This window comes from Mus pahari, chromosome 12 (assembly GCF_900095145.1).
Source record: "Mus pahari chromosome 12, PAHARI_EIJ_v1.1, whole genome shotgun sequence".
NCBI classification, from domain to species: Eukaryota; Metazoa; Chordata; class Mammalia; order Rodentia; family Muridae; genus Mus; species Mus pahari.
This window is the reverse complement of record NC_034601.1, coordinates 28,031,052-28,056,626: the sequence shown is the minus strand read 5'-3', so window position 1 is coordinate 28,056,626 and position 25,575 is coordinate 28,031,052. Positions and strand designations below refer to the sequence as shown.

Sequence of the window (25,575 nt, the reverse complement as noted above, 5' to 3'; positions counted from 1 at the left end):
GAGAGAGAGAGAGAGAGAGAGAGAGAGAGAGAGAGAGAGAGAGAGAGAGAGAGGAGATTGATTTTAAAACAGAATCTCATTATATTGACCAGGCTAGCCTTGAGCATGTTACGATCCTCCTGCCTCTGTCTCCTGAGTGCTATGATTACAAGCATGTGATGTGCCACTACATCTGTGGCTTTGTATTTCATCTTTATTTTAAAGCTTAACCTTGAATTGTCTAAATTGGTTGTTGTTTTTGTTTGTTTGTTTGGGTTTTTTGTGTGTTTGTTTTTTTGAGACAGGGTTTCTCTGTGTAGCCCTGGTTGTCCTGGAACTCACTCTGTAGACCAGGCTGGCCTCAAACTCAGAAATCCGCCTGTCTCTGCCTCCCAAGTGCTGGGATTAAAGGTGTGCGCCACCACTGTCCAGCTTGAATTGTTTAAATTAAAAAAAAAAACATTGAGGAATAATTAATGTGAATACACAGTGGAAATCCAGCAGGATTTTTTTTTTTTTTGGAGACATATACTTGCTGTGTAGGAGAGATTGACTGTGAACTTTCGTCAGTCTTCCCATCTGTGTCTCTAGAGTTACGGGTACGTAGGGCTGTTTGGGCTGCAGCCTGACTCTGCTCCTTGTGTACTTGTGCAGATCCGGGAGTATGAGCAGGTCATTATTGAGGACCGGATAGAAAAGGAGAAGACCAGGAAGAAGTTGGAGCAGGATGACCTGGAACTGAGGAGCATCGTGAAGGTAGGACACTCATGGGCTGGAGGCACAGGCGGAGGGCGGGCCGCTGGGGTCCGGCAGCAGGTGGGTGAGGATGTGCTTACCACCCACAGTGCAGGGAAACAGGGAAAAGAGCAAGCCTGCTGCCTCCTGGTCTGGGGAGGAGGGGAGCAGTGGAAGGACTCCTTTGTCCAGACACTGGATCTGAGGTCACGCCTAACCCAAGGCGAGGCGGCTTTGTAGGCAGGGCATTTCTGAATGCTCTGCACCCCTGCATGACTCTACACCCTGGTGTGCGTCAGCCCTGGCTGTGTGATGCCTTCCAATAGAAGTTGCTTCAAAAATAGGTGAAAAGGACAAAGCAAGTTAGATATATATAATATATATGTATATGTATGTATGTATATATATATATATATATATATACATACATATATACATATGTGTGTGTGTGAGAGGAAGAGAGAGAGAGAGAGAGAGAGAGAGAGAGAGAGAGAGAGAGAGAGAGAGAGAGTTAGTTTTTCTTTAGAGCCATGACTGTCCTGGGACTCACTGTGAAATCCGCAGTGCCCTTTTCTCCACAGCCTCCTGGCTGTTGGGGATTATAGCAATCAGGCCTGTCTGAGATAGTGAACTACCTCATAAAAGTTTTCTGTGAACTTGCAAATATTAACAATGACAGCATGATCAGCTCCAGATTCTGGAAAATATTTTTAAGATTCATTTTTACTTTTAATTATGACTATGTCTGTGTGTGGGTGTGTGCACTTGAGTCCCGGAGAGGCATCAGATTCCTTGGAGCTGGAGTTACAGATGGTTGTGAACTTCCAGATGTCTGTGTTGTGAAACTTACTCAAGACATCTGCAAGAGTAGTATGTGCTCTTACTGCTGAGTCATCTCTCCAGCCCGTGGAAAAACAGTTTTAAATAATAAAAAAAAAAAAAATGCAATGCAAAGATAGCAGCTGGTTTTTTAAAAAAAGTCCAACCAACCACCTCTTCCTGGGCATCCTTCAAGTGCTCTGGCCAGAGCAGATCTGAGATGTAGCGTGGGAGGCAGCATTTGCATGGCTATTACTCTTAGCCACAACCACAAGTCCAAAATTAGAACTTTAAAGTACTTTTAGGACCAGGAATCGAAACATCTTTAGCTATGCACGGTGGAAGAGCATCTTTTAATCCTAGGGCTTGGGAGGCAGAGGCAGGTGGATCTTTTTGAGTTTGAGGCCAACCTGGTCAAAAAAAAAAAAAAAAAAAAAAAGTTTATAAAAAAAAAAAAAAAAAAAAAAAAAAAAAAAAAAAAAAAAACCAAAAACCAAAACCAGCCAATCAACCAACCAACCCCTTTGATCTTCCTATTAGGAAAATCTGGTGTTTAATTAGTAAATGTTGATCAAGCTTCTGTTTTCCATTTGTCAAGATTCAATTTTGAGTGGAGAGCCAACCGAAGACCTTCTGTTCTCAGCAGTGGATTCCTGTGCTCTCAGTAGGCTAGTCTGATTTTATAATCTAGACAAGAACAGTTGCATTAGACTGACAGAGACGTTCAAGGGGCTGTCGGAATCCTACCTGCTTAGTAGCTCCTTAAGGATGTGTAATGCACCGTCAACCACTGAGACTTCTCGCTGCGTCCCTGACTGGGCACAGGAAACAGGCATTCACTCCTTTTGCGTCCAGTGGCTGTGAGGTGTGAGGGGTTTGCCAGGGGAGTAAGAATGACAGAAGTTGAGGGTCTTAGTCTGAAGAAAGACTCGGCCTAATACACTTCATTTTCAGGTAGCTATAGTGACAGCCGCCTGGCCACGTCCATACCCCATGTCCCTGAGACACAAGCGACTGTTGGTTCTCTCCTCTGTAGAAAGTTGAGTGCTGTTGAGCACACTGAGATGAATTCCCCTGCTTCTCTCTTCTAGCTCCAGGCCTGGTGGCGAGGGTCAGTGGTCCGGAAGGAAATTGGCAATTTCAAAATGCCCAAGAAAGATAAAGATGACAGCAAAGACTCGAAAGGCAAGGAGAAGGAGAAGAGGAGAAAGAAGTAAGCAGTTTCTGCTGTTCCTTCCCTCTCAGGCCTCGCGACACTCGTGGCGCTGCCACAGCGCCTACCTCCAGGCTCACAGAGACACCTAGGGAGTTGGTGCTGCCTGACACTCTAGTTTTCACACCCCAATGAGGGCTATCACATGGTTGTAGGACCTCTTCAGACTGGACTGTGGAGAGCCAAGTTGAGTAGCTGTGTGAGCATCCTTCTTCTCTCACCAGAAAGCAGCTCACTGGCTTATAGTTAAGTATTAAAAACTCCTGACACATCTGATTCTGACTTTATGCCATATGATTAAAGTGAAAAACTATTATAAGCAAAAGTGAATTATCACCTAGCATCATGTGCATGCACATGTAGTTAATAAACGCTGGCTCTTGCCTGTCTTGCAGGGCAACCATTAGTCTAGGGTTGGTGGTGTTGGGGGACAGCACATAATACACCTCTTACATAAGCTGTTCCAGTGACTTTTCTGGGGACAGATAGGGATGGAAGCATCAGATACAAGATAGAAATGGCATGTAGATACACAGTCCTCCAGGGGTAAAGAATGGGACATGGGTTCTCTAGAAGGCTAGTTTAGAGATACGTTCGTCAAAGGAGACACAATTATGTCCATCATTTGGATTTTTAAGACTTAAGGAAACAAACCAAACCAACCAACCAAACTGTGTGTGTGGGGGGGCCCAGGCTTGGAAACATGTGCACATGCATGCCACAGTGTGCAACCAACCAACCAAACTGTGTGTGTGTGGGGGGGGCCCAGGCTTGGAAACGTGTGCACATGCATGCCACAGCGTGCAACCAACCAACCAAACTGTGTGTGTGNGGGGGGGCCAGGCTTGGAAACGTGTGCACATGCATGCCACAGCGTGCAACCAACCAACCAAACTGTGTGTGTGGGGGGGGGCCAGGCTTGGAAACATGTGCACATGCATGCCACAGCGTGCAACCAACCAACCAAACTGTGTGTGTGTGGGGGGCCCAGGCTTGGAAACGTGTGCACATGCATGCCATAGCGTGCAACCAACCAACCAAACTGTGTGTGTGTGTGTGTGTGTGCGCCCAGGCTTGGAAACGTGTGCACATGCATGCCACAGCATGCAACCAACCAACCAAACTGTGTGTGTGTGTGTGTGCCCAGGCTTGGAAACGTGTGCACATGCATGCCACAGCGTGCAACCAACCAACCAAACTGTGTGTGTGTGTGGGCCCAGGCTTGGAAATGTGTGCACATGCATGCCACAGCGTGCAACCAACCAACCAAACTGTGTGTGTGTGGGGGGGGGGCCCAGGCTTGGAAACGTGTACACATGCATGCCACAGCATGCAACCAACCAACCAAACTGTGTATGTGTGTGGGGGGGGCCCAGGCTTGGAAATGTGTGCACATGCATGCCACAGCGTGCAACCAACCAACCAAACTGTGTTTGGGGGGGCCCAGGCTTGGAAACGTGTGCACATGCATGCCACAGCGTGCAACCAACCAACCAGTGTTTGGGGGGGCCCAGGCTTGGAAACGTGTGCACATGCATGCCACAGCGTGCAACCAACCAACCAGTGTGTGTGTGTGTGTGTGTGGCCCAGGCTTGGAAACATGTGCACATGCATGCCACAGTGTGCAACGAACCAACCAAACTGTGTGTGTGTGTGGGGGGGGGCAGGCTTGGAAATGTGTGCAGGGGTGGAGTCAGAGGGCAGGTTCCAAGAACTGTTTCCTTCTACTATTTGGGTCTCAGATATCAAACTTAAGTCATTGGACTTGGCAGCAAGCCCCTTTGCCTGCTGAGCCATTTCACTGGCCCTCAACTGTGGGTTGTTTGGTTTTTTGTTTTTCCTGAGAGAAATGTTACCTTAATGTGTCTCACATATTTCATGAATATAAAATTTAAACTTTTAAACTTTTTGATGCAGGGTCTCATGTGGCCCAGGTTGGTTTCAAATTCACTATGTAGTCTAGTGGCTTGAACCTTGTGTTGTGCTTCCTAAGTGCTAGAATTACAGGGGCGAGTGAGGATACCTGGTTTATGCAGTGTTGGGAATGGAACCTAGGACTCCATGCCTGCTATTAGGCACATTCTTGACTGTACTCCAGCCCCAGCCTGAGTGGAGCCTTCTTATCCATTGCCTATGCAGCCCAGCCTGCTATCTGTACCCCTTTAAGGAAGAGAATATGAACCGTAAAGGTTCAATGAGCCAGATAAATGGCCTTTTCTTGATTGGTCTCTGGCAAGAAAACCATGCTTTAGGCTGGAACATTTTAAAGTGTTTATTACATGCTACTGGAGTATATTGGCTTTTATTTTAATGTCCACATATAAGATGACATACAGGCAATTTAAAATAACATACACAGTATTGACATATTTATACTTAGAACTTACACAAATATTTACAAACATACAAATATAGGACAATGTTTACAAAAACGTATTAATTACATGTTTATAACACTTCAGAAATAAAATCTGCTGTAAACCATCTCACTGCAATGAAAAAGGCTTCTAAATAACCAAGTTTTCCTTCATTTCTACAACCATCTAAGTACTTAGTTCTTAAAAGTCCATCAGACTCATCAGCATACCACATTATTAGTCACTGCTGACTAGAGGAGGCAAAGAAACAGCAGGCTCCTTCATTAGTTGCAAGGATGTATTTATAGAGCTGCAGGGTTGGAAACCAACCCACTGCTCTGCCTTTTCTAGTCTGTTCTAGGCAGATAGGAAGGAGAAGGTTCCTCCTCCGGAGAGTTCATCAGACCTGCTCATTACAGGGGAATCCTGATCTGAGTGCCGGGCAGCCTGCAGCCTGCTGACATAACATCTCTGCAGGTGGCAGGGCAGAGCCAGGCAGGCACTTGGCTTATCTACCTTAGCATTGGCAAGGTAGCCATTGCCAGTCAGGGGACTATGACACGGCTCACTTTATCTTTCTCTCCCGCTGGGGTCTAGCAAGGTTAAATATCCAAATGAGTTATCCTTTCCAATTTGGAAACCTGTAAGAAGCCACAAGGCCCACAGAAGCACTGACTTGCTGTGTGCTGACTCACAAGAACCGCAACACGGTCTTTTCTGTCCACCAGCATTGCGCAGCTGTACCCTAATCCTTCAAAGCTGCATTAGTTTGGTAAGTACATTAATGTCTCAGGAAAACCACAGTGTTAAAATGTCCTCCTCTTCTTTCTGAGGTAGGGTCTCCCTATGGAGCCCTGGCTGTTCTGGAACTCAATATGTGGACCAGATCTGTCTCCTCTGTCCCTCAAAAGCTGGGATTAAAGGCACGTGCCACCATGCTCAGTAATGTCAACTTACTCTTAGAAACTCTTGTGGCCATTTCAAGTGTTGTATTATGTAATGTCTTCTGGGCCCATTTTCTGTACAATTAAATCTGGACTTTAGAAGTGATGCTGAGGTTTAATGCTGCCCAGAGGAAGCGAATCTGTGGTCCAGAGGCACAGCTGGTCATAGGCAGGCTCTGGCTGCCGCTCTGTGGTCTGTTGGTGAAAGGGCTGGGCTCTGAGATCTGGTCCCACTGTTCTGTGAGGACCACGACACTCTGGGTTAGACTTACTTTTTCTCAAGAGCCCTAGTCACCTGAGTTACAGGCATGAGCCACTATGCCTGGCTGCTGCTGTACATGCTTTGAAACTTGAATAAAAGTGGCAGCGGTCTAATAAACACTTCTCTGCACAAACAAGGAGAAACATTATTTTGACTAGATATTCAAAATGATTTGGATCAAAGTCACTTTCAGAGGAATAATATACATTTTTAATACTCACTTTTATGTATATGAGTGTTTTACCTTCATGTATAAATGTATATCATGTGTGTGCCTGGTGCCTACAGAAGCCACTAGAGTGCATTGGACCCTTAGAGTTACAAGCAGTTGTGAACTGACTGTGGGTGTTGGGAATTGAAACCTGACCTGCCAGAGCAGCAAGTGCTCTTGCCTACTGCCAGCTCTCCAGCCAAAGTCTAATACAGCCCAGTGGGCTGTGGCTTGGTATTGCCTAGTGTGGGCTCCAAATCCTGATCCTCCAGCTTCCACTTTTGGGATGTTGGGAATCACAGGCCATGTGCCTCTTTGAACCTTTTATTAGGTGATGCTGGGGATGGAACCCTGGTCCAGTCTTAAAGTTACTTTTAGGTGCTGCACAGGGTAATACTATTCTGAAATGCAAGCCTTGGGAAGAAACCCACAAAAGTTAACAACTACATGGAAAACCCTATAGAACAAACTGCTTTATGTAATTACTGTATCTGGGTTCTAACTGCAGCAAACACCAAAGACACAACAACTAAAGAGTCCAAAATCTGGGGGAGAGAAGCCTCTGTGCTGTGCTTAAATAAAGGCTCCTCCACTGTGCTGGAGCCCTTGGGCCTTCTGCTCTCTGCTCACAGTGGAGGGTCTCAGGGAGGGGACAGATGAGAGACAGGAAGCTGCTCTCAGTGCTTTCTTGTAGCTATGGAAACTGGCTGTCACCTGCATGGACTGTAAGAACAGTCTTTCCTTCAGTCCTCTCAGCTTTGTGTTCAGTCCCAGGAGCGGGGAGCTGAGTCTGCTGTGCCTGGTCCAGGAGCCTGGGATCAGAACGCAGGGCTCACCAAGGCAAATGCAAACACTGCTGGGCAGTGCACGCTACACTTTAGAGCTTACAACTGTGTGCGGAGTGTCTGTTCAGGAAACAGCAGGGTGAGCAAGGGACCACTCTCTAGAAAAGGATGGGGTGGTAGTAGGCAAGCCTGAGGACCGGCCTTAGATAACTGTTATACTGTGCAGAACCTAGGGCTGCTCTATGGTTTTGTTCTCTTTGACAGAAAAGTCCAAGTCATCATAATATAGCTTTTGATTTGAGTGTGGTTGAAAAATGCAGTAGGGTAACCATGTGCCTTGGAACAGTGGTCTCCACTGCCTGAGAAACACAATGTCTGCTGAAAATGCAGGTTCCCCTTTGCTACATCCCAACCTTTGATGCAAATCTGGATTTTACAAATGGTCCAGAGAATGAAGTCCAGTTGTGGAGACCACTGAGCTGTAGACACCTGGGAACTGGCAGAGATAATAATATGTCTGTCCTCTAAGAGAGCTTACTATCCAACTGTGAAAATACTGGCTCTGGCATGGAAAACGAGCCTGCTCCCTCTGAAGAAAGCAAGCCAGTGTAGTCTTCCATGATAGGTCTTCAGTAATCAAAGTTCCACTTAGAAAAACTGTCTTCATTAAAAACTAAAAATAGTGGAAATGGGTTTAATCTCCCCTAAAATGGAGAAATGGAACACAATATTCCTGGCAGGAATCATGAAGACAGTGCTAGGAACGCACCAGGCTCGCGCTGAGCAGGCAGGGCCAGCAATCAAGTCTTCTTGCTCCTTGTTTTGGCTGTGCCATCATGGTGCCAACATGCAGGGCCTCGGGAGTCCTCAGACAGCAGAGAGCTGCGGCTGCTGCTGCTGCTGGGGCTGTGGTGGCTGCTTGGGTGGGGCAAGCTCCAGGAGGGCCTGGACTGTCACTGCAACCTGGCCCAACCCTTTCTCTTCTAAAATGTGCAGAGGCAAGCACAATTGTTCCTGAAAGGGGACAATGTGACATAAAACAAACAAAAAAGAAAACAGGATGAACATCACAGAACTGAAGAACACAGGTCTTTCCACCCCCACCCCATAATAATCAAGTGAGATATGGAAAGTTCCTGGTAAACCCACACTGCTAAAGGAGGCAGACGTAGGCGTGTCTCACACTGGGTCACTTTATTAACACAATCACAGTCCATACATAACATCTGGAAAAGCAGAACAGGGGCACGCATTTACACAACAGAAACGAGAACACTGCAGAAAGCCAGACTTACAAAGCAGGTACAAAAAATGTACAAACAGCTCAAGTACAGTGCAGCTCAAGTGGAAGACAGGCTTCGTGGAGAACACTCTGGGAAGGACACTTAGGTAGCAGGAACACAGCATGGTTTGTGAATGTCTCTGACTGCAGGAGACGGGAGGGGAGGCCTAAATCTAAATGAGTTAAAAGTCATATTTAAAAAGAAATTGTGTTTTAGCTGAGTCTGTTTGACCCTAGGACTGAGGAGGGGGAGCCAGGTAGGTCTGTGAGTTCAAGGACAGCCAGGGCTACACAGTGAGTCTTAAAAAAAAAAAAAAAAAAAAAAACTGTATTTGAAAAAGTAAAGCACTTCATATCATAAAATTCACTGACCCACAAGAGATGACTACCATTTGGGTAAGAAGGTGGAGTCACCTATCTGTTTGACTTAGTACACAGGTTTGGTTACTCTGGTAAGAAAAAGGCAGATCTCAGTATAACACTTACTGGCTTTTCCTTTTCATCAAATTTAATAAATAAATTAGTTAATTAATTGAGATGGGGTCTTTCTATGTAGACAGGCTAACCTGGAACACCCAGAGATCCTTCTATCTCTGCCTTCCAAGTGCTGGGATTAAAGACATCACCACCACGCCCAGCTAAGAATTCACTTTCTGTTGTTAGTCGAGAATGGTCTTGCTGTGGGGCTCAGGCTGGCCTCGGTGTGAGGGTTACAGGAGCACTCCACCACATTCTGTACTACTTCAAACATTACAAAATGAATTGTAGTAAAAATATAGCAATTGTTTGTTTTTAAAGGCAGTTATTGGTACTTGATATAAATACTTTCTTATTTAATACTGATTTTGATAAAGTCACAGCAATCTTTTGATTTGCTAATAAGACTAGCAGTTTTGAATACCTCTGCAACTACAGAGTAGCTTTATTTATGATGAATCTGTACTGGGTGGTAATGGTCCACACCTTTGATCTCAGCTCTCAGGAGGTAGAGGCAGGCAGATGCCTGAGTTCAAGGCCGGCCTAGTCTACAGAGAGTTCCAGGACAGTCAGGACTACATATAGAAACCCTGCCTCAAAAAAACTAAAAAACAAACAAAAAACCCAAACAGTAACAACAAAAGGGGCCGGGCGTGGTGGCGCACGCCTTTAGTCCCAGAACTGGGGAGGCAGAAACAAGCGGATTTCTGATTTGGAGGCCAGCCTGGTCTACAAAGTGCATTCCAGGACAGCCAGGGCTATACAGAGAAACCTTGTCTCAAAAAACCAAAAAACCAAAAACCCAAAACCAACCAAACCAAACCAAACCAACCAAACAAAAAAACCACCAACAACAAAAGGAGTCTGCTCTTCATGGGACACGTTCCCCAGGACCATCCCTATGGTCTGCTCATCAGCACCCAGGCCTGAGCAAGAGCAGGTGGTCAGGTGCACAGTGGTCTAGACACCACTCAGAGGTGGCACTTCCACTTGCACATCACCTTTGCGGATAGTTCCTAGGAACCCACCACTGCAGGCTAGACCACAAGGTGGCCTCTGTGGGTCTGTTTTTTTTTTTTTTTTTTTCTTGGTCCTTTTAAAGACAAGGTCCTGCTGTGTAGCCTAGGCTGAACTCAAAGTAATCCGGTTTTGGCATCCTAAATGCTGGGATTACAGGTGTGTATCATCACACTTGGCTTTATGTCTGACTCTGTGTGTGTGTATAAAAAGGATAAAACTCTACAGAACTCGACAATAATCACAGATCCAAGATGTCTTATAAATAAACAAACCCACATGCAGACAGACACTCTGGGAGGCACTGCTGGATAGCACTACAGCCTGTCACTGCATAGCATTAGCAGTGGACAGTAAAGGAAGGAAACGAGGGTAAGCAGATGACCAGTGGACTACAGACAGTGGGGTACTGCATTACGGTCATCCCTGAGCTGAGGGCCAGTGGACTACATACAGTGGGGTACTGTATTGCTGTCATCCCCCTGAGCTGAGGGCCAGCTTTGTTCATGGAGTTTGGAGACAGCATCTGTGGGCACTGCCATCTGACTGCAGCAGTGTCGCTCTCGGCCCGAGTCCAGACACTATTTACTAAGCATTCTGAGAGCGGACTGCAGCTTCACTGGGACGCATGGCTCAGATACAACTGTATAGCCTACAACACACAAACTTCACCTATAAAAATGGGTCACACAGGTTAGAAAGCACATTCCAACAGGATTCTAGCAGGGAATCTGTTTTCAGGAGCACACATGGTAACCATGGCCGATCTCCTTAGATGCAGAGTCTGTGCAGCCGCTTAGTACGCACTGTCTTAAATGGACACACTGGGCTCAGAAGAACAGTCTGGAAAATCTCCAGTATTTTTAAACTAAAAATCCACAGCAAACTAAAATTGGTATTTTAAGTGCCCCATGACTTCTAAATGTCCAAACACTGTTAAAATTGAGGGTAGGTTTGGACTTCAGGGCAGGGACCTAAGTGACAAGGTACTCCAAACTAGAAATGCTACCAGTATTTTCATGATGAGCAGCTGTTGAAAGGCTCAGATAGTCTTTACTTCAAATCTGAAGTTGTATCACAGTATAAAAGGATGGCCAGAGTCCTCTAAGACTCAGGATTGCTTTAATAAAAACTCTGAGACCTTTCTATATGAGAGATAAGGCTCAGGGCAAGCGGGGAGCCAGGGACTAGAGGGGACGCCCCTCTCAGTTAGCTGTTGCTAGTGCTACTACCCAACGCACTGCCTCTGTGGACACAGGAGAGACAATGCACCTTCTCAAGTCAGGGGACTGAAAACACACGCGTGTCAGCCATTCTGTATGAGAAACAAACCTTCACCCAGCACAGGAAGGAGCTGGACGGCCGGGCTGCATGGTCAGCTGTAGGTGAAGACCCGGTAATAAAGCACACAGAGAATTAACATTAAAGAACAGTAAAATGCCACAAAACCCAGAAGCTGGACAGACAAAGAGACAAAGCTGGATTCTTCTGCATGTGCCCCGAGAGAGAGCAGCGTTTCGACAGTTCTCTTAACGCTGAGGTTTAGCTGAAGGATGTCGGAAGGAGAACAGAGATTGTCCTGTCCAAATGCGAGCAGGAAAGGAAAACAGAAAAACAAAGTCAGTGCAGCAGAGCACAGACAGAGCAGAGCTCAGAAAACCCACCAGTCTCAGTGGACACACACCCTGCGGCATCTCATCATAAACAAGACAATGCTGAAGAACAAGGCAGGGGTTGGCTCATCCATGCACAGCTGAGTTCTGCTGAGCGGCAGAACGAGCTTGCTTACTGGAGGCTAGCCACAGCGCTGAGGAGCCGATGGTGGGAGCTGGCTGTGGTCCAGGCTGTGTGAGCCTGACAGTGGGAGGTGAGTGGGAGGGTCTTATCTAAATCCCACTCCTCCTCACCACTGAGGGAAGAGTGGGGACTGAGTGAAGATGCTCACTAGAGTGGGGAATCATGAACCCAGGCAACCCAGACGCTCAAAGGCTTGCAGTGAGGGAGGGTTACTATGGAGGAGTCGGGTGCACGGACTCTGACCATCACATCCAGTCTGTCATCCCTACATGTACTCACTAGGCACACAACAGAATGGAGGGAGTGTCTAAAGTCGCCATTAGTGGACTCAATCTGGAAATATTAACATAGATAATAATTCTAGGGTATAAGACAATGGACTCAAATACAGGTTTTTTAAAAATGTAAAACACTTAATAGAAGCATAATAATAAAAGTAAATCTCCATAAACGTCCCTATCCAGAGGCTTTCTGAGTTTTCTTAGTTTTTAGTGATTCCTTCACATTTTGAGGGCACGCTGGGAGCAGACCCTAGAGAAACACTACTATTGCCACGTCCCAGCCTGTTTTCCTTCATAACCTGACTTATTTTTGTGTATCATTTATCTTTCATTTTACTTTTGTCTAAAATAGGGTCTCACACCTCCTGTATGTAGCTGAAATGACCTTCAGCTCCAGATCCTGCCCCACTTTCCCAGTGCAGAGTACAGGCATGCCCCTCCTCAGTGTACTCACTGTGCTTGCACAACTCTAGTCACACTGACAAGTGCCAGCCTTCATAGTTACCGTCTACCTGGGCCTGAGTCGGACACTCTAAGGTACTAAGTTCTCTGTTTTATAGTCCAGTTAGGGCCAGAAGGAAGTGAGACCAAGCAAGACTGAGAGCTAGCTTGAAGCTATCACTTTGTGAGTTCCTTATCCTTCACTCTGTCCAGAGAAATGACTAATTTTCGGCAGCAGTAGAGGCAGGACGAGAAGCCATGGAAACTGTAGAGAAGTGGTTGGGAGGCAGAGGGAGGAGAAAGAAGTGGTCGGAGTGGACGTCCACTTCCTCCTTGTAGCAGAGGAAATAGAAGCAGGGTTGTGGATACATAGAACCCAGCCTAGCCGCCCTGGAGAAAGGTCGGTTTTAAACTGTACCCTTTCTATCTCTGTTTCTGCCTTCGAAAGCTCAGCTCAGGTGGAATGCTGGCTGGGCTGTAATGAGCACTTGTCAGCCCCATTTAGAAAATGCTGACTTAAGTTCATAGTCTAAAGCACACTGTTTTTATAGTTTGCTGACTAACGGCAGAACATTCTGGAAGAGCTCCAGGCTACAGCCTTCACATCCGAGACAAGATGGCTCTGCAGAGCCTGGCAGGTGGCTCTCATGTCTAGGAACGGTGCTGAGGAGGGCTCTCAGCAGGTGCTAGCAGGGGCAGAGGCAGCACTGCTGCTTCCTGGGCTTGCCATTTGCTGCGCCAGTACATGCCACACTCTGGTTCAGTGCACATGGCGAGCTGATCTAAGACAGGGATACCTCCTTCACTGTGGAGAAAATACTGCCAGCTCCTTAGGAAACGGTAAATGGTCTCAGTGTGTGTAAAATGGTTCTATAAGCTTTTATAAAACAATGATAAAAATGTCTGACTTTGTCCAAAAGAATAAAAATGGTCCCACCTGAGTTTAGAAAAGGGGAACTATAAACCTGTAACGCAGAAAGGAACAGACTGCTGTACCTGGTAAGGCTAAGGAGCGGGTGTGGAATTCATGCTGGCTAATGTGGATGTGAGGCTGGAACTGGCTTTCTTAGTCTGACATGTGTGAAGCCAGAATTGAAGGGTGCTCTCTGGATGCATGCTGCTTGAAGACTAACTTGAGCACACGCTAGATCTCAGAGTCCATTTCCTCTATCACTGAAAACTCTGTGCGCTCCTCAGAGTAAAGCAGTTTTTAACCGCTCTTCAAAGGAGCCTCTGAAAGAGCAGTGTAAACATTTCTTTTCCTATTGACTCTATAACTAATGCTTAATTACAGTACTATGAAGGCAGGAAACACAATAGAGCTGTCATTCTCAGCTTTCCTAATGCTGTGACCCTTTAATAGTTCCTCATGCTGTGGGGATCCTCCCAACCATCAAGTTACTTTCATTGCTATATCACAGCTGTAATTTTTCTACTTTGTTATGAACTGTAATGTAAATCTGTGTATTTTCTGGTGGCCCCAGGTGACCCCTGTGAAAGGAGTGACCCCTGTGGAAGGGTCAGTCAGCTCCCTAAGGGGTCAGGACCCACAGGTTGAGAACCACTGCAATAGGGTCCCACAGAAGCACTGTCTCCTTAAAACATGCTTATAAGTGGAGATGCGCTGACTTCCAAGAACTGCAGCCTAGTGGAAAAGCATGTGAAAGCTGAATTAAACGTCTAATTTAGTTAGGAGGACTAGCATTTGGACCACCTACCTGTACAATTATACTACTTATGTATTTTACTTAAGCATTTGGGAAATTTGGGTGAAGTATATACAAGAACTCTGCTATTTTTGTATGATTTTGTAAAGTCTAAAATTATTCAAAATTAATACCTATGTTTAAAATGTATTAAAAGTGTTAAATAACTGAAGTAAAAAATGAATTCCCAATCTGAAAGGTACCTGTGTGGAAAATATTGTTAAATATAGCTCTACTTCAGTCAAACAGCTAGTGGGATGCTTAAGGAAATAGAACAATTATTTTTCATTTATTAGTTATAATACAATTATGTAAATCAACACTTAGCAGTTTCCTTAAAGACTCTTGGAAATGAGAGAAGCATGAAAGGATGTTGCTGGAGAGAATACTGACAGTCTTGTAATGACACGTTGTGTTAGTAGTGAGTCAGCAACTAATCCTGGTAAGAACAATTAAACACACACACACACACACACACACACACACTCACATCCACTTGTGCTCACACACTCACACACACATCCACGTTACCTGGGGTACACCGATTTTTCTGCAAGCATCCAGGAAGTTCTCCACATTCCGCCTGCACTTTGCCATGGTTAATTTAGGCTGCAGTGAGACAAGAAAGAAGGAAACCTTTATCAACAAAGGTCAAAAGGAAGGCAGACTTCCGGCAAGCTGCCTCACAGACCAACTGCTAGGCACACTAGGGGCTCGGCAAACATTTTCTTAAAAGATCAAACACTAAGCCGGGGTGTGGTGGCACACTCCTTTAATCCCAGCACTCTGGAGGCAGAGGCAGGAGGATTTCTGAGTTCGAGGCCAGCCTGGTCTACAAAGTGAGTTCCAGGACAGCCAGGATACACAGAGAAACCCTGTCTTGAACCCCCCTTCTCCCCCCAAAAAGATCAAACACTGAGTGTCAATCTCAAGAGCCTGGGAACTGTTACGGCAACTCCATCCTTCCAGGAGCATGGCATTGGCCATGAGGACTAACGAGCCACTGTGGCTGCTTCCCAAGGAAATACTATTTGCAGAAATGAGCCGCGGCTGTGAGAGGGGTTGGCCGCCTCCCAATGCCTGCGTTTGCTTTGGTTTAGTAAGGTAAGTGGTAAGAAGATAGGTTTGTTTTTTTTTTTTTTTTTCATTTTGAAACAAAAGAAAATTGGAGAGAACATCATGAAAATGTATCATTTAGTGGTTCATTGTTCAAGCATGCTCACAACTAACGGTCTATTTTCTTTTGGTTAATTATCTTTAACCCTGACTGGCTTAGAACTGGGTAGACCAGGCTAGAACTGTGTAGACCAGACCAACTTAGAGATCCACCTGTCTCTGCCTCCTGAGTGCTAGGATTAAAGATGTGTGCTACTATACCTGGTTCTATTTTAAAATATTATTTTATATGTATGAGTGTTTTGTCTGCATGTAAACCTGTATATATTGTACATGCAGTGCCTGTAGACTCCAGAAGGAGTTGGGTCCTTGTAAACTGGAGTTATGGACAGGTGTGAGCTGCCTTGTGGGTACTGGGAATTGAACCTAGTTCTGCAGAACAGACAGGGCTCTTAATAGCAGCCCTATATTTTGCATTTAACTCATTAGACATTTTGGAAATTAAGAAAGTCTTAACAATGGCTACAGAGGTACTTTACAAGATGAAAAGTTGACACAAGAAATTTCCTTAATTACTAACTAGTGAGTTTACTTTTCTGTAAAGATCTGGAAACACTAGAGATAGAGGCATCTCATATCCTCTCAAAGTTTTGCTTCTTTCCTAGTTGGTTGTCATGGAACATAATGTAAGAAAAATAGGAATTTGATATTCTAAAATGATGTTTAAGTAGTAGGTATGGAAGCCAGATATTTGCAGGGACTGTGACCTACAGATTTTTTTAAATTAGTAAGTACATGGACACTTGTACCATCTCTAGGAAACAAAAGACTTTGCTTGTAAAATCTGAGTTTTCTGCAAACATGAAACATAATTCCTTGTCGTAAGAAGACACAAAGGCAAGGAAAGAGGGCACTGTAGCCTTGTCCAGCCAACGGCAAGCAGGGCAAGGCTTAGCTTTGCCACAGACAATGAAAAGGCAAGCAGTGAGAGGGAAGGAAATGAACATTCATCACGCAGTTCGGGTGGAACAACTTGCAAAGGATGTTGAAAAGACAACAGAAACTCAGTGTACAGGGAGGGCACCGGCCCTGGGCAGCTTCTCCTGCTGTCACAGACACCATGACCAAAACCATCTTGGGGAAGACAGGTTTTACTTCATTTTACACTTTGGGGTCTATCATCAGGGAAGCCAGGCAGGGGAACTGAAGGAGGGCAGGAACCTAAAATCAGGACCGAAGTAGAGACTGAGGAAGAGTTATGTTTATACTGGCTTGCTCTCCATTCATGGCTTGCTCAGCTTGCTTTTTTTTTTTTTTTTTTCCTCTTTTTTTTTTTTTTAAATAAATAAACTCCAGGACCACCACTGTCCCCTATAGGCTGGGTCCTTATCAGTTATTAATAAAGAAAATGGAGCATAGACTTCTCATCAGGCCAATCTGGTAGAGTTTTTCAATTGAGGTTTCTCTTCCCACATGACACTCACTGTCTTGTGTCAAGTTGACAGAATAACAATTCCACACAGCTCCCATCCTTGCTAATGTCAGATTCTTAACTTTAGTAAAAAGGCAGGGAAAGATGAAACATAAACTGTATAGTCATGATCTCCTGAGATGGTACAGAACAGCCTGGGCTTCTCTACCTGCTATTCACAATGGGCTCTAAGGCTGCCCCTGATTATGCCGGGAGGTGCACATAGACACAGGGAGCTGTGGCCTCTTTAGCTCCAGAGAAGGGTAAGCTGGACTGAGAGGCAAAGGGGAAAGCTCTAGGAGGGACTACTGGGCAAAGGGACCCAAACAATGAGTGTGCAGGGTCATATCATATGCCAGGAACCCCTGAATGTGGTATAGGCAGGAGACAGAGTTCAAGGCCAGCCTAGCCTAAAGGAGACAAACAAACTAGCTGGGTGTAGCAGTACACACTTTTAATCCCAGCATTTAAGAGATGAAGGCAGGTGAATTTTCGTATTGGTCTACAAAGTTCTAGGCCTGCCAGAACTATACAATAAGACTCTGCCTCAGACAAAACAAAACAAAAACAAAAAACCACAAAACAACAACAACAAAACCCAATCCAACAAAAAACCTCCCAAATCCAACAGGACAAATTGCTTCACTTTGGCGTATCCATACATTCATCTCTCCACATGCCTTACAAGGTTGGAAACACAAGCAAGTATCATACACATTACTTCCAATGGAGTGGGTAAGACCGGTCAGGGCGCTGGTCTGAGTTTAGTAGAGAGGGTTGAGCAGGAGAAGCAACCGTGAGCACTGTGTTTTAAGAAAGAGGGAAACCAGTTTTTGAAACATTGATGCTTATATGAGTAGCAGACTGACAAACCAGGTGGTGGGAAGACAGATGCCTGATTCTATGTAAAACAAGGGTTAAAGGTTAAAGTCAATGCTGCTAATTAACAGCTAGTTCAAATGCAATTTACTACGGTTCATATGAAGATGAAGACTGAGGACAGGAGACTTGGGGGAAAGGAGAGAGGAGAGAGAGAGAGAGAAGGGACTCGCTCAGTACACATTGCTCACATGAGAACCAGTAGAAGCAACTTACAACATGCAAGTGTGGGGTAGAACGGGAGATTTCCTGAGATATTCCCCACAGGACACATTTCTAATTGATGAGGGAAGAGGAGAGACTGTCTCCCCAGTTCCCCCTCCTCCTCAGCATTTGCTAAGTTCCAGGAATGCAGGCCAGTGTTTCAGAACTGAGGTACAGCCCCCTGTTATATGATGATACAACTTGTGTATCCATTCTTCAGTTTAGCTAGTGCATAGAACCCGTTTTCCAAAAAGTCCACAAACCCCACGCTTCCCACCTCTTCTGCAAACTTCAATAGAAGGGCTTGTTCATCAGTGGGACACTGGCCGTAGTCTCCCATCACTCACTCCTTCATCTTAAGTAGCAAAGCTTACAGGAATCCACTATCTCCCAAAGTTTTCCCAGAATTTCAAATGGCATGATATATGATTTTTGGCAGAAAAGTCTAGTCTCTTTTATTTCTATAATATAGAATCTACACTGAATTTGAAAAGAACATTTTTTTTTTTGGTCCAAAAAGCCTACAGCACCCGGTATTCCCGGGCGGTCTCCCATCCAAGTACTAACCAGGCCAGACCCTACTTAGCTTCCGAGATCAGATGAGATCGGGCGTGTTCAGGGTGGTATGGCCATAGACCAAACTTTTTTTCAGGCATTGAAAATTTTATTATTTTTAAGGCAGGGTGTCACACAGCCCAGGCTGACTTCAAACTTGATATATATCTCCATCCATCCCAGGCTGCCCTAAAGCTCCTGATCTCCCTGCTTCAAACTCCTAAGTGCTTGGGTTACACGTGTGGCCTAGCATGACCTGCTTAAAGATCTATATCTATCTATATCTATCTATATCTATATCTATATCTATATATCTTACTATTATTGTGTGTATTCACATGGCATGGGGGTAGATGTGCTGTGGCACTCTGTGAAGTTAGTTCATCCCTTCCCCTGTGTGTGGATTCCATGGATCAACACTGTATGGCAAACTCTACCTGTTGCACCTTCCCACCAGGCCAATACTTTATATTTGTTTGCTGTATCTTTTTATGTTTGTTTGTTTTTGAGACAAGGTCTCGCTGTGCGGCTTTGGCTGGTCCACTCTGACCGGCTGGTCTTGAACTCCCAAGTGCTAGAATTAAAGGTGTTAACTGTAAAAATAACTTGTATTCTCCTGCTCTGCTGACCTGGGCCTAGTCCTGGAAACTTCTACCCTCCATACAATCTAATCTAGGCCTAGAATGTTTTCAGCTTGAGACTTGCTGCTGAATAAGCTCACTCGTTAGTTCTTTCTGAGCTCTGGCTGGCTGGTTCAACTCAGTTCTTCTGGCTTCTCTCAGCAACTCCTGAATTGCTCTTCTTGGCTTCAAAGTAACTCAGGCAATAAGGTCTACTCTTCTGGCTGCTTCTCCTTTCCTCATTCCTTCTGCCCTCACCTGTGTCTAGCTTGGTCTCTCTCTCTCTCTGCACCTGTTCCATAAAACTGTCTCCTCCTTTTCTTCTTTCTCTGCACTGTTCTGTTAGGTAGCTTCCGTTTCCACTCTCTCTGAGTGTTGGGCATATCCAATTCTGTCAAATCTTTCCCTGATTCATTTCTTTGTCTGCCACTCAATTAGTCACCACTCTCAAACATGGGTGCTTCTCTCTACAAACTACCTTTACCTTCATTGTTTAGTATTGAAGATATATTCTAAGGCTGAGCCACACCACAATGAGAAACAGTTTTTCAGTAAATAACACAGCCTTGGAGTTCACAGTGTGATCATACCACACTTGGCTCAAAAACTTTATTTTTTAAAATTTGCTTTCATTAAAAATTTTATTTAGAAGTATGGGGCTGGAATGATGGGTTTGGTTCATAGCACCCATAAGCTGGCTCAGAGCCACCTCTAACTTCAGTTCCAGGGAATCCAGTGCTCTCTTTGGCTTCCATGGGCTCCTGTGATGCACATAAAATCATTCATTCACACATACAATTTAAAAATCATTTTCTTAAAATGTAAGGAACCCTTTTAAATCATCCCTAAAGCCTTAATAAGCATGTATAGTAGAGCAAACCCATTCTGAGATGACTGTTACGGAAGAGCTGCAGAGCTGGCTCAGAGGATAAGGGTGGATGCTGCTCTGCAGAGGCTCACAGCTCAGTTCCCAGCACCCACATAGCTCACAACTACCTGTAAGTCCAGCCAGGGGAGCTGACACCCTCTTCTAGACTCGGTCAGGACAGAACTCATATGTACAGATCCATATTCAAATGTACACATATATATATAATTTTAAAAATCCTAGAAAAAGTTAGAACAATAATGTTCATAGGGCCTGATCCCACTTCTGAGAGGTAGTGAATTCCCCAGTTAGTAAGGCTGATTAGCTATCTTAGCATAGCTTAATTCCTCCACTGAGAAGCAAAGACGAAAAACCTAGGTAGTCCAACAATGGAAAAACTGTTCCTAACACTCCTGGCTGGATCGCCTGACTTCCTACTTTAAATGATGATGGATTTCTTTCCTATGGGCCTTGTGTTCTAACCCTTACTAGTATTACACCACTGTTTCATTTCCTTTCTTATTTTTTAGATTTATTTATTTATTTTATGTGTTTGCTTTGCTTGTGTACCACTTGTGTGCTTCTGGTACCCACAGAAGTCAGAAGAAGGCATCAGGTCCCCAGGAACTGGAATTACAGATGTTTGCGAGCCATCATGTAGATACTGGGAACGCAGCCCAGCTCCGCTCAGGAGCCAAGTACTTAACCTCTTGAGCCCCTTTCCAGCCACTAGTCCACTGTTTTGTAAAGGTGAATCTAAACGTTCTTCAAAAACCCTGATATTGGAATAAAGCCTGATATTTAAAATGTCTGGTTCACAGTGACTGGACTTTCAAGGAAAATGCCTCTTAGTGATACATTTCCTGATTCCACAAGAGGTAAAACAATAAATGAACTCAGAGACATCTGGCAGGATTCTGTTAACAGAGCAGCCAGGCTGTAGACGTAAGTCATAAGCCTGGCTCCAGCCTAGAGCCAGGGGTCAGGTCAGTAAATTGTTATCCATAAATGGACAGAAAAGTACAAAGAGCCCTTTCTGCACGGTTATTCTCCACCACATCTAACTGTAAACCAGGCTGTGAGGCTTGGTTGAGCCATCTTGCTGGCCCTTCCTAGTGAAGTTCTAACAGTGTGCATTGTATTGCTATGCCTATATAAATATAAACATTTTCAAAAGCTGCCCACTGACACTAATACAAACCTCTAACTGCTTGACTTGTTTTAAGGGCTCTAAAACACAGCCTGCGACTTATCCTCACACTCACTGTGAGTGTCATCTATGCTCAACAGTTGAATGATTCCTTAAGTTGCTAGCTGGCCAATTCCTGCCCATATTTTGTAACTGAATTAGTACAACTTCTTCTCTAGAAGGCTGCTTTGAATTCTCTAGGTAGTTAACTGGTTCCTTTTGGTATTTCCATAGCACACTTCATATATCCGTCCTTCAATATTCCATACATGCTACAGATTATTGTTCATGTGTCTGCTTTTTCTCTAGTCAAAGTGACAAGAGGAAGGCGAGGACTGGTCCCTTGCTATCTGCTTAGCTAGCTTCCAGCACAATGATTCCACTGAGCTGAAAAGCGTCTAATGAATAATAGCCAACGTTGTCTGGGACTACAACTTACCACAGCTGGAGATGGGACGTGAATGCTTGGGACAGATCGAGGCCGAACATGATTGGCCAAGTGGCAAAGTACAACACCATCAGTTAGAGCTGCTCCAAGGTCACAGGGCAAAGAGACTTTCAACCGGTACTCAATGTGCTGCAAGGACAGGAGATGTCATGCATTAATGGAGGAGTGGTTATCATATAGGATATAAAGATGGTCAGAAATCCAGAAAGGAAGCTGGACATGATAACATATGTCTGTAATGCCTTTAGGATGCAGAAGGATTAGACATGCCTGTAATCTCAACACTCAGGACGCTGGGGCAGCAGAACAGTAACAGGCAGGCTGAGGTCAGTCTGGGGTGCACAGTGAGCTCCAGGCTGAGGTCAGTCTGGGGTGCACCGTGAGCTCCAGGCTGAGGCCAGTCTGGGGTGCACCGTGAGCTCCAGGCTGGACAGGGCTATAAAGACCTGTCTCAAAACAAAACCAAAACAAACTCCAGAAAAGAAAAGAAGTTAAGATGCTACAGTCTCCATTTTTCTTCTGACTCAAGTCAGTAACTTACAGAGTCGGAAGGTATGCATCGCAGCCAGATCACAATGGTACAAAAGCACAAGAGAAATGACTGTACATTTATGACTTAGGAAACCACTAAGTCCTGGTAGGGTGGTACGTGCCTGTAGTACCAGACTAGAGAGGCACGGGGAGAAAGACAGTTCAAGGCCAGCCCGAGTTATACAAGGAGAACTTGTCTTTTTCTTTTCTTTTTTTTTAAAGATTTATTTATTTATTATCTCTAAGTACACTGCAGCTGTCTTCAGACACACCAGAAGAGGGCATCAGATCCTATTATGGATGGTTGTGAGCCACCATGTGGTTGCTGGGATTTGAACTCACGACCTTCAGAAGAGCAGTCAGCGCTCTTAACCACTGAGCCATCTCTCCAGCCCCAGGGAGAACTTGTCTTAATACACAAAAACATAAACCCCAACTGGATTCTTGTTCAATTCCAAAGTAAAGTAGCCAATCCCTCAACATGTACAAACGGCTTGAACATAAATGCTTTCTTTTGAAAAAAGGGGCTCCCTATGTTGTGAAGTAACACAATGAAAAACGGAAATAGAAACAAAGGAAAATGAGCATGCTTATAACGTGAACTTTTAGAATTAGTCATCTGATTTTTCTCAATAAAAAGTTCAAAGGCATTTCCTCAGTAGTGAAATTTCTTTTGCACTTGCCACAGAGTGCAACATTTAGGGGATGTGACTGACTTTATGGCAATGGTGGCCAAGTGGGCATGTGACCAAAGGGATACGGACTATAGCAACGGCACCGCACAGTGCAGGGCAGAGATAATGCACACACTTTTCGTAGCTGATCTATCAATTTCAGCTCTTCTTCTCTCTGTCTTGTTAGAGCATCTGTAGGATCAGTTGCAGGTGCAGGTGAAAGGAGAAGTGGGGACGCACGACCTGGAAAACATAAGACAGAGAGGTCAATTGCTAAAGCTAGGAAATACATTTGTCTGGCAAGTTTCCTTGCCAATACAGCATTTTCTACTTTTGCTGATCTTGTAGACAGAAGACCCAGGTTTGGCACCTTTAATCCCAGCACTAGTTGGAGGCCAGCCTGGTCTACACTGAGTTCTAGGACTGCCAGGGCTACACAGAGAAACCTTATCTGGACACAAACACCTGCAACTCCAGTTCCAGGGTTCCAATGCCTTAAACTGACCTCCTCGGCATATGGTAGACATATACACATGCATGCAAAACACCCATACACATAAAGTAAAATCATAAAGGTTTCCTTTTTTAAAAAGTATCATTGGGGCTGGAGAGATGGCTCAGCGGTTAAGACTGCTCTTCCAGAGGTCCTGAGTTCAATTCCCAGCAACAACATGGTGGCTCACAACCATCTGTAATGGAATCTGATGCCCTTTTCTGGGGTGTCTGAAGACAGCTACAGTGTACTTATATACAATAAATAAATCTTAAAAAAAAAGTATCATTATTATATAACAGGTCTATTGAGTAAATTGAAAGGGGTAGTGGGCTGGACAGGAACTAAAGGACCAGTTGAAATTTACAAATATAAAATTATAATGGTAAAACAGTATTAACATTTTAGTTTGAGTTATATCCATTTACAAATAATTTTATTGACAAATACCACATATATGGAAAATTACAGAGTTCTAAATATAGGCCAATAAATGATTTCACAAAATGAAATGGCTCAGTGCTGTAAGTCAATTTTGACCTCAAAGCCTCTTGCATACTCTCTGCCCACTGAACCCGAAGGGTACTGGTGTCTTCACCTTAACCACCAGAGATTTATTTTGCCCATTTTTAAGACATTTCTATAAATTAAACAATATTGTACGTATTCTTTGTGTGTGGCTTCTTTTGATCAACGTTACAGATGTATCAGTGCTGTACACTCTAGATAGTCAGTACTTAGTACGTGGAGTTTTCATTACTTGCAAGACATTCGCTGTACAGATACACCACTGTTCACCCCTTTCTACCTGTGAACATTAAATTTGGCACATTATAAAAACTGTTGCTATGAATGTTTTTGTACCTATCTTTTGTTTAACACACATGCATATTTTTCAAGGTGCAATTGCTGGTAGTAGGTATACAAAAGTTCAATAGTTTATTGACATAGAAAGGTCTGAGAAAGGATTCCTAATGAGAGAAGAATGTTCTCTAAGAGCAAGTTTACTTGTTTAATCTGTTTTTGATTTTGGCTTTTAGACAGGATCTTGAAATGTAGCTTGGGCTAGCCTTAAAAATCAATTCTGGGGCTGGTGAGATGGCTCAGTGGGTAAAAGCACCCGACTGCTCTTCCGAAGGTCTGGAGTTCAAATCCCAGCAACCACATGGTGGCTCATAATCATCCGTAACAAGATCTGACTCCCTCTTCTGAAGACTCTGAAGACAGCTACAGTGTACTTACATATAATAAATAAATAAATCTTTAAAAAAAAAAATCAATTCTGCCTCAGCCTCTTAAATGTAGAGATTACAGGTATGTATCATCATGCATAGTAGAAACATTATAAAATGTTTTATATAGTACTAAGAAAGGTTTTACTCCAAACAAAAAGCCAAGATGCTCCTGATTTAATGTTAGTGAGGTCACAGACACCTGCAGAGTTAGTATTTTTACCAAGATGGCAGCTAGGTATGCAGCTGAAAGCACGTGAGCATTCACGTCACTGTGCAAAGCCACCCCCACTCTGTCACGCCTCTAATGTCGCCACCACTCACCTTTATTAGCTTCTGCCCTGACAGCAGCTCGGAAAAGGAAGCTTTCAGGGCGCTGGGGCTGATTTCTCTGGGTAGCAGCAGGAAAGGAATACGCAGGGGAATGATGGACTACACCAGCATGGAAAAGCAAGAGGATGTTAAGGAGATGGAAGCAATCAAAGAGGATGGAGACAAATGTCATGGAAAATCAAATCAAACAGGCAATGTGTAAAAGACGATGAGTCTACTCGTTAATGCAAAGTGTATGTCAAAAGTAAAGCTGCTTGTTTAGTTTTAAAATTGTTATTTTTAGTATATCAATAAATGCATACTGAACTTAGTCTCTTACAAACCTCTATCCTTGCTAATTCTTACTCCTGTTTTCTTATCAAATGGCCAACTAGTAAAACCAGAAATTCTAGTGTAGAGGGGCTGGGGTATAGCTGAGTTGGGAGAGTGCTTGGCTAGCATTCATCAAGTCCTGGTTTGGTCAGTTGGCTCCATGGCACTACTGAAACCAGGCATGGTAGGACAGCCAGAGTTGGAGCCAGAATCGGGAACTTCAGACTATTTCTTATCTTTATTCCCAGCTTCAGGCCAGCCTGGGCCACATGAGACTTTTATCTCTGTCTCTGTCTCTGTCTCTGTCTCACACACACACACATACACACACACACACACACACA

General features: G+C 44.4%; 2 protein-coding genes and 1 non-coding gene across 10 annotated transcripts in view; 1 reads left to right on the top strand and 2 right to left on the bottom strand.

Annotated features, from left to right (window-relative positions):
* The window catches only part of Iqcg (IQ motif containing G), a 38,156-nt gene extending 35,291 nt beyond the window's left edge, over positions 1-2,865 (top strand). Inside the window, exons 11-12 of the mRNA XM_029544763.1 lie at positions 571-735; positions 2,625-2,865. Coding sequence (XP_029400623.1) covers positions 571-735; positions 2,625-2,750 — 291 coding nt within the window. The 3' untranslated portion in view covers positions 2,751-2,865. The remainder of the gene's footprint in view (positions 1-570; positions 736-2,624) is intronic.
* Positions 2,866-4,978: 2,113 nt separating this feature from the next.
* Lrch3 (leucine rich repeats and calponin homology domain containing 3) overlaps positions 4,979-25,575 on the bottom strand; it is a 96,807-nt gene continuing 76,210 nt past the window's right edge. For 3 of the 8 annotated variants that reach the window (XM_021209077.2, XM_029544368.1, XM_029544365.1), the window contains 6 exons: positions 24,911-25,018; positions 22,998-23,104; positions 21,648-21,785; positions 14,838-14,915; positions 11,414-11,660; positions 8,238-8,319 (listed from right to left, as the gene is read on the bottom strand). In XM_021209077.2, the coding sequence (XP_021064736.1) occupies positions 11,457-11,660; positions 14,838-14,915; positions 21,648-21,785; positions 22,998-23,104; positions 24,911-25,018 (635 nt within the window). In that variant the 3' untranslated portion in view covers positions 8,238-8,319; positions 11,414-11,456. Of the gene's footprint in view, positions 8,320-11,413; positions 11,661-14,837; positions 14,916-21,647; positions 21,786-22,997; positions 23,105-24,910; positions 25,019-25,575 lie in introns of all 8 variants that reach the window. The other 5 variants (XM_021209078.2, XM_029544367.1, XM_021209079.2 and 2 more) reach the window with 3 other exon arrangements.
* LOC115065166 lies at positions 18,495-18,613 on the bottom strand. Its single transcript, XR_003844956.1, has one exon. It is a non-coding gene; the product is annotated as a 5S ribosomal RNA (ribosomal RNA).